Source organism: Melanaphis sacchari, unplaced genomic scaffold, assembly GCF_002803265.2.
Source record: "Melanaphis sacchari strain LSU unplaced genomic scaffold, SCAv2.0 Contig8_pilon_pilon, whole genome shotgun sequence".
Lineage (NCBI taxonomy): Eukaryota > Metazoa > Arthropoda > Insecta > Hemiptera > Aphididae > Melanaphis > Melanaphis sacchari.
The window spans coordinates 1,699,012-1,708,181 of record NW_020271635.1 but is presented as its reverse complement, the minus strand read 5'-3'; the positions used below and the strand labels follow the sequence as shown (position 1 = coordinate 1,708,181).

Below are 9,170 nucleotides of genomic sequence, written 5' to 3'. Positions count from 1 at the left end.
CATCAAATTAGTTATTTGGTTATTTAGAATTCAGATTACATAACGCGTTTAGTTGTAGAATAAATGTTATATTATAATTAAATTTGTAAAATTTAGTGTAATAATATACCTATATAAAGAATAAAGATTTACGACAATTATAAATTAAAATCGCATATTTTATCTTAAGGTTTAAAGCTTTTAGACAGGGTCAATAATAAATACCTATTATTTAAATAATTAAATGCTTTGAATTATAATTTAATTAATTAAATACTCAATAATGGATTTACTTGTTATTTATTTAGCCCATAACTCGTAGTGATTGTGTTCTTTACTCGACCAATGTTAAAATAATATTTTTTTTAGTAAAAATGTATGTCATCATGTTACGTACTGTATTTTTATTGAATTTGTGCGTGGCAACATGTTTTACCACTGAAATAGCTGACAATGATTGGATATTCACTTTTAACAATACAGAAGAAGAGTTGGAAATGGGCAGCTTTACAAAAATGGTATTCTATGCACAGACAAATGCATCCTGGGAGAACGAAAATTTACAACTTCAAGTAATCAGTTCTGACGAAAATGTAGCATATCCTAGTAGACATTTTTTTGAGTTACCACAAAATAATTCCTCGCCATCAAGCTTGTGGGAAAATTCTTTTAACTTAACTTCTGAATTTCTTGGGTACACAAAATTGTACTTTCAAGTAGTAAAATTTGGTGAGTTTAAGTATAGTATGTCAATATTAGAAGTACTTACTCAAGTACCTTATATAATTATGTTTTTACTAACTAAACTACCTTTTTTTCAGAAAATAATACAATGCTAGTTTTAAATTCAAGCAATTCTCATATGAACATCAAAGTAATTCGAAAACCACAACTGATTGATAAGATATTTGTCATTTGTGTTGCTGTTTTGATGACCATAATATTTATTAACTTAGGATGTGCTCTAGATGTGGAACAACTTAAACATTCAGTTAGAAAACCAATAGCTCCTGCAGTTTCATTTTTTGCTCAGTTCTTAATCTTACCAATAGTAAGTTTTAACTAAATTAAAATTTCAACTAATACAAGTAATCAATATATATTTTATTTTATTTCAGTTAAGTTTTTTTTATGCCAAACTTATATTTCCAAATTCAGTTTCAATGCAATTGGGTTTATTTTTTACGGGAATAAGTCCTGGTGGAGGTGCATCTAGTGTATGGTCGCTTCTTTTAGATGGCAATATAAATCTCAGCATTGTCTTGACAACTGTTGGAACACTAGAATCATTTAGTATGTATTTTTGAAAACATCTACAGTAATAAATTTCTCAGTAGTCTTAGAAATACATTAACTATTATTTTTATTATTTAATCATACATAATATATTAATATAATATTAAGTTGAGTTATAAAATTTCAAAATTGATGGGGATAAATAAAATAGATATTTATTGCATTAGTTGCTTTTGTTTATTAATTTACAAATATATTTTGAATTTTGCAGTTATGATACCATTTTGGATTGTGTTTCTTGGTAAACGTATCTTTTCTGTGGGTGAAATGCCTGTTCCTTATTCCAGAATTGGATTCTCTATTATTGCATTAATTATTCCTTTGTGTATCGGATATTGTATTCAGCGTCTTATGCCTAGAGTAAGTCGAGTTATGACTCGTATACTAAAGCCATTGTCTAGCTGTTTGATAATATTTATAATTATCTTTGCCACAGTCACTAACTTATACCTGTTCAAAATATTTTCTTGGAAAGTGAGTATTTAATTTTATTTGTATTTTTAAATTATTCAATTTCTGATGTGTTTTATATTTTAGATCATTTTAGCTGGTGCAGTGATACCATGGACAGGTTATTTGATAGGATTATTAACATCTATCTTAGCATGTCTACCTAAACCTGATATAATTTCTATGACAGTTGAATCTGGTATACAAAACACTGGTATTGCCATATTTATGTTAAAATTTTCTCTGGGACAGCCAGCCGCAGATATAACAACTGGTAATATCAATTTATTTTTAAATAGTTGATATTATTTAGTAATATCTAACTGTTAATTATTTTAGTTATACCAGTTGCTGTTGCATTGATGACCCCCATACCCTTATTAATGGGTTTTATTATAAAAAAATGTTTTGGAAAAAAGGATGAAATCGTCAATATTCAAGATCCAGCAACTGAATCAATGCTAGACAAAAGAGAACCTGAAGTTCTATCAGCAAATTCTGAGAATGAAAATAAACAAGCTTAAGAATAAGACTATTATATCACACAATGTTAGTTACTCTGTTAATATTTTATTTTTTTGTTTATGAATTGTAAATGTTTTTTTTTTTACAATAAAAATTTCTGTTTAGTATTTTAATCAAAGAATGAGTGAATTTTATATTGTAAAAAAATTTGTTATTTAGGCAATTTTATACAAAAAAACCTATTTATTTCAAATTTAATATCAACAAATAGTTAATGTTGAGAAAAATTAAAACAGTAATACAAATTACAATACTTTATGAATTTATTTCAAAATTCAAAAATGGTTTAATGTAAATAATATATTGTTAAACGAATTAAGATTTAGAAAAAGTTTAATTATGATTCAATGCAGAGTTTAATTTTATACTTAATTAAAAATATACTAATGTGTTTTTCAATTCTTGTTTTGATAAATATTTATTTTGTGTTGGATTATGTAATTTAATTGATATTATCAAGTATCAACTATAAAAGGAATTAAGATGAAATATTTTATGTTGGAATGAATTTTAATCACAAAATAATTTGTTAAATAAACTTAATACTATAAGTTGAGAATTAACCAGGGGAGTTTCCACAGGGTATACTTTAAAATTTCAATAAATTGTGAAAAAATAATCATGGTTTTTGAAGAGAGCAATTTGTTTTTTTTTATTGAAAATCAAATAAAATATATTTTTTGTGTACAAAGATGTATTTTAGGCTGGCATTACTGATAAAAATTATAAAAATGCATGTCTAATATCATGTTGACAACATTATACTGAATAAGTCAAATCTAATTTTATCACAAAATCATTATTATTATGAAAATTATGTCACTTGGTACATGATAAGTCTTCTTTATAGTACTCTAATGCTTTAAATTGAAATTGTTAAAAATGTTCAGAGTTGATTCTCAATATATTTGGTGAGAACATCATTGAAGTTAATCAAATCATATTATATAACATTAGTTGGCACTTGGTATAATTCTAAACTTTTAAAACTAATGTAAATTAAATTCTCCTAAGGAAAAATTTTTTACTTTTTACTCTACAACACTGATAATGTATCATGTAGTCACAAATAATAAAAATTTGAAGAGTAGTTTAACTAATGTTAAATATAAATTATTGTACATGATTATTTAATATTAGGAATACAACAGATAATGCAATGATATTCTTAAAATGTTGTTTTATTTTTATATAGTTATATTTATTCATGACTTGAAACAAGTAGTAAAAAATATTAAATATTAGCTCTTTACATCTATCATTAAATTTAGATGATTTATTATAAATTCAGTTAAAATTTTGATAGTTCCAAATTTGTCAGGTAAATTATACAATCTATATTTTTATGAACTAATAATAAATTATAAAAATAAGTTTAAACGAAATGTTCAAATAAATTGTATTTGTGCAATTTATTTTAAAATTTAAAAATACAAAAAAAAAAAAATTAAATATTACACTTAAGTTAGACATTAATTACCTTTATTTTATAAAATACTAGATCACCATTACATTTAGTAAATTATAACAAGATATTTAAGTATAAATATAAGGTAAATAAGCATTTATATAGCGATGTATTGATGTCAAAATTCTATTAGCAAAAACTAAAGTGTCTTAATTTGAAATAGATACTAAAGAAATAATGTATATATAAAAAAAAATAAAATAATAATGAACTGTTTATTTTAAGTTTTGTTTTTAAAAATAGTGAAGTTATTACACTATATTGGAATTTAAGGTGAGCTGCTAGATCCAGAACGACTGTGCTTACGTCTTCTTGGGGATCTCGAACGAGACCTCATTCTACGTGGGCGAGGAGAACGCCGCTTAATAGGCATTGGTGATCTACGCCTGTATCGAGGAGGACTTCTTCGGCGTCCACCACCACCTCCGCCACCACCACCGCCCCAACCACCACGGCGAATAGGACTTCTACGAATAGTTGGACGTGGCAATAACACTGGTGCACAAGTTATTTCTTGTCCATCAATTTGGCCTATAATGATAAAAGGTAAATTATTTATAATTATAATTGAAGATCTCTGAATAAATATGACACTTACCTCCATCCATATGTTTCATGGCATTCTCAGCTTCTTGTGGCGTGGAGTACTCAATATAAGAAAATCCTTTACATAATTTATTAAATCGATCTAGAGGAACATCTACTTCTTTTATTGTCCCAAAATCAGAAAATATTTCTTGAATATGCTCCTTAGTAATGTTCCGAGTCAAACGACCAACATGAATACGACATGGTTTTGGAGTTGGCGATCTTTCCTTCTTACGTCGTTTTGGACTACCTGACCTAAAATCATATTATAAACATTATTATACTTTATACCTAAAGTAGACATTTTAAATTAAGATTTTTTATAGCATACAATACACATGAACAGTGTATACGGACTTAGAACACATTAAATTTATGATTTCAATATGATAGTATGAAAGTTATAAATAAATGTTCAATAAGATGTGTATCTACATTTATTCAATTTAGATAACAGCGAGTAATGATCTATAAAAATGCACAGGTAATGGGTATATTCATATATTTTAAATCATGAACCTTACACATTATAATTAAAACATAAGTAAAGAGTAATGAAAAACTATAAAAAATGTAATCAAAATTTTTATTTTGTTTTTAAGAAATAAAATAATAAGATATCATTCTCTTTAAAGCGTAATTTTAGTTTAAGATTATTACCTTGATTTTCTAGAAGTTCTAGTTTTGCTTTCAGCTTTTTTAACTTTTTCCTCATCATCACGTCTTGATTTTCTTGGACTGCGGCTTCTACTTTTCGTCTTACTACCACTTTTCAATCTTGGTTGCCTTGAGTTGATTTAAAATAAATTATAATTATAAAAAAAAAATCTCTTCTTTAATAGGATTAACTAATTTATAGTACAGATGTATTATTAAATATTGATAACCAAAACTCACTTAGATTTTGCTTTAGCTCGACCAGTAGAAGAACCAGAAGAACTAGATGAACTTGAAGAACTTGAACTAGAACGTGAACTAGAACCAGAACTACTTGAACTTGAACGGCTACTAGATCCTGAAGAACCACTACCAGAGCGAGAGCTGCTTGATGATGAACTAAATAAACCATTTTAATGTTAATTTAAAATAAATCTAACATAAAAATATGAATTCATACCGACTACTACTCGAGCCACTGCTTGATGAACGAGCACGTTTTTTCTTTTTTATGTTTTGTTCTTCTCTTTTATTTTCCTTATCTGAATGATCACCTTCCATTTTTTCTTTGCGATTCTTAGGCCTTTAAAAATTAATAAGATAATTATAAAGCTTAGTATAATTTAAATGTATTTATAAGAACTTATGAAAATTAATTCTATCTTACACTGTCATTATGTGAAATAATAAGCAATTAAATTACTTGAAAAAAATGGTACCGTATGATATTATGTTAAATAATTATCCTATATCATTCATAAAGAAATCTATAATAGAAGTAAACTATCATAGGGTATTAAGAACTAAGAACAATGAATTATATAATTTGTAAGTATATATAAACAAATAAAAATTTTAGTAATCACTAATTATTTAGGTTTTAACTTGAAAATTGTCTTCCAAGTTTTTGGTGACGGAAGAGGAAATACAGTTGGATTCTTCTACATGATCTGCAATATTGACATACAATTTGGTAGATCAGATACATGAATAATATACCATATGTATTTTGAGCTTAGTTTAACAATCAAGTATCTAATGCGACTTTAAATCAAATTAGTTTTAATGTCTATTATTAAAGTTGTTTATTCTTATGCTCCAACATTAAGGAGAGCCACGTATAATTGTTTTTGTTATCTTACGAGACCGACATGATCGGATATTCGGATGTAACAATAAAACACTAACACATGATTATATGAAAATTGAGCATACTTACAAATCAGAAACAACCATTGCGGCGACCGCTAAAGGGTTTCCAACGCAGAACTAGAAAATGTTATCAATAACTCAGTTCATAAAAACATTCAGTAACAAAAATAAAACTTACTCCACAAAAATTGAACACTACGGTTGTGTTTACTGTTTAACGTTTATGAAGTTTGTTGTAGGCACTCGGCGGTCGGCAGTCGGCAGTCGGCGGTGTGGCGGCCACGGCCAGTATTTACTATTTAGTTGTCGGTATAAGATCAGAGGCTTCACTTTTGATGATAACGCAGTGTTTAACAAGGAGTAAAATACATTAAGCATACCACGGTTATGGGTTATGAGGTCTGGCAACAGTTGTAACTGAATAATGGTACCACCCTCTAGCTGACAGGGAATAGTTATAGACATATAATGCTATCTAGCGGATTAATTATTTTAAAAATATAATAAAGAACTCGGCTTGCTGTGTAAAAGTGTAAATACTGTAGACTTGTAGACCAGCATTTCTTTTTACATTTACAAATAATATTATGTGACATATTCTTTGACCTGTTGACTATTACCATCTGAGAAGGGACAAAGTATGGACTACCCTACTTAGACAACGGACGAGTTCTAGGTGAGCCAATGGTTGTTGTTAACAAAATTAAACTAAAAATAAAATATGTTGTTATTTTTTTCTTTCTTAAAAGTTTTGTTTTACGGGACTTTGTTCATATTATGCTTAACCGTCTGCCTCCAGAGTACCATGCAAGTGCGTGACCGCATGGCGCATACCCGTGCACACACCCGTGAGCTGCACATTTATGCACAAAGGGAAATTAAAGCTGTAAATTCCAGTATGGGGGTGATAAAATGTACCTGATTCGAACTAAGAACCGAATCAAAATTTCAAAACTCAAAGTTTATTAATTAGGGACGAACACATGCAGAATGTTGGGACAGCATCACAACATTCACCTGGGTAGCCAAGGAAACGTCATGGGAAAAGTCTCTTGTACAATGTATGTGGCCTCTAATTACTATTAGAAACTTATTAGTTATTACCTACTTATATATTTATATTATATTGTCATGGAATGTCTTACATTTTAATTAAATGTTCTGTAATAAGATTTATAAGGTTGTAAACTCGTAACACTAGTCACTCATAGCCAGTAAACACAAAATAGGTTAAAAACAATGATAAGGCTGATTTGTATTATAAATAATAATAGGCATTTGTTAGAATTTTAATGGAGAATCCTGATATCTGCTGATCTGCATTTCTTCGACGGCCTTAGTCTAACAATTTGTTTGTTTATATTGGGACATTCCAGTGCCATAGTCAGAGGGGTACCCCTCCCCCACCACGAACTTGAAATCTTTTCTTTTTTTTGTTGTTGGCCATAGTATACTAGTATCTTGCACAGAACCACAGATATATTTTATAAGTTAAATTATTAATAAACCTATTTATATAATTCAAGGCAAATTCATGATAAAGATAAATTATTCGTAATTTGTATTCAAAAATATCAATTAGTAATTAAAAGCACGGACTAGGATAAACGACGTGACCGTGGTCATTAGATAACAAATATAAGTAGATTCCATTTTTGCTGTGGACACGGTTATAGTTTATTAATATAATAGTAGTCATTAAAAAATAGATTAGTAGTAATCAATTTGAAAACAAAAGGATCATATAAGGGCGTAATTTGGGGGAGGATCAGGGTGTATGGTTGCACCATTTACTTTTAAAATAGTACTAATTGGCCTGCGTCCTGCTGTGATAATGTTCAAAATTAAATATTTTTAAATGGTATTTTCATTTTTATTTAGACATTTATCAAAATTGGTACATGTGATGTATGAAAATATTAAAAGCAGAATTATGTACATAAACGTAAATCTATTTTTTTATGGCCTGAAAAAATTTAAAAATTACCTGCTTGAAATCTCACACACCCAAAAAAAAACCTAAAATGACGCCCCTAATCTAATGGCAAATATGAAGTTTCAAAATTTAAAACTTATACTATTTCCTAGATTTTACATAAAATGTGATTTTCATTAAGAAACAGATTTTTGAGGCCTTTTGTTGTATAAATAATTCTAAAATCAAATAAATAATTACATTAAAAAGTAGAGTGACATTCCACTAAACAATATAACTTATTTCAAACAAATTTATAAACATCTTACAATTTAATAAAGAAGAATTATTAGGTTTTTAATAATCTAAATAAAAAAAAAAAGAATCAACAGGTAAATGTAGGCCATAAGAGAAAAAAAAATTGTAATTTTCACTTTTTTTTTATGCTTATTATTTTCTGACATCTCATCTTATCAATAGTGTAAGCAATCAAACATACCTAATCACAATTTACATTTATTTTATTATTTTCTATGATTGCGCAATACATCATTTATAGCACTATACAAGCGTAAAAATATCTAGAATTTTTAATTGGTACCTATATTATATGAAGCTAAATATTGTATTTATTCAATAATATTAGCTGTTTGTTCGTAAATTTATTTTTATATTAGCTCCTCGAATCCCTTTACCCCATTTTTTACCTTTATGGTTGTATATTTAGTGTACCGAGGTATTTATTTGTATATTTTAAAATTTGTCTAGCATTCGTAATTTCGAGTTATTATTTTTTTCTCGTATTTTAGCGTATCTATGTTTTTATTCTTTTATAAAAATTTATGTTTCTGATACGATGATTTTTGTCTTACGTATATTGGTTAAAATACGTCGAATAAAATATGATACTACTATTATGACTCTTGATGAAACTTAAGCAAAAGTGTTAAGTGACCTGAAAAAGAAACTAGGTGTTGTGAAGGATTCTTTGACGCGCGTTCGCACGTTTATAAGTAAATTTGACTACCTATTTAAAATTATGTTATTACACCGTTGAAATTCAGACAAGAAGAGCTACCACAAATTACCAAAAAGTTTGATAAAATACAATTTGAGATTGAGGTGATCGATTAACCTAAC

The 9,170-nt window shown here is 27.7% G+C and overlaps 2 protein-coding genes across 3 annotated transcripts; one reads left to right on the top strand and one right to left on the bottom strand.

Annotated features, from left to right (window-relative positions):
* The first annotated feature begins 151 nt into the window (after positions 1-151).
* LOC112602587 (ileal sodium/bile acid cotransporter-like) lies at positions 152-2,350 on the top strand. Its single transcript, XM_025350750.1, has 6 exons — positions 152-708; positions 801-1,030; positions 1,098-1,272; positions 1,487-1,749; positions 1,813-1,999; positions 2,065-2,350. Exons 1-6 carry the CDS (start codon positions 354-356, stop codon positions 2,247-2,249), a joined length of 1,395 nt encoding a protein of 464 aa, XP_025206535.1. The 5' UTR covers positions 152-353; the 3' UTR covers positions 2,250-2,350.
* A 1,564-nt stretch (positions 2,351-3,914) lies between these two features.
* On the bottom strand, positions 3,915-6,405 carry LOC112602579 (RNA-binding protein with serine-rich domain 1). 2 transcript variants are annotated; one of them, XM_025350735.1, is made up of 7 exons: positions 6,294-6,405; positions 6,183-6,232; positions 5,424-5,546; positions 5,204-5,362; positions 4,967-5,092; positions 4,317-4,561; positions 3,915-4,249 (listed from the first exon to the last, which is right to left on the bottom strand). In XM_025350735.1, exons 2-7 carry the CDS (start codon positions 6,197-6,199, stop codon positions 3,987-3,989), a joined length of 933 nt encoding a protein of 310 aa, XP_025206520.1. In that variant the 5' UTR covers positions 6,200-6,232; positions 6,294-6,405; the 3' UTR covers positions 3,915-3,986. The 2 variants fall into 2 exon arrangements, with proteins under 2 accessions (XP_025206520.1, XP_025206521.1); XM_025350736.1 differs by having other exon boundaries at positions 6,183-6,404.
* Positions 6,406-9,170: the final 2,765 nt, after the last annotated feature.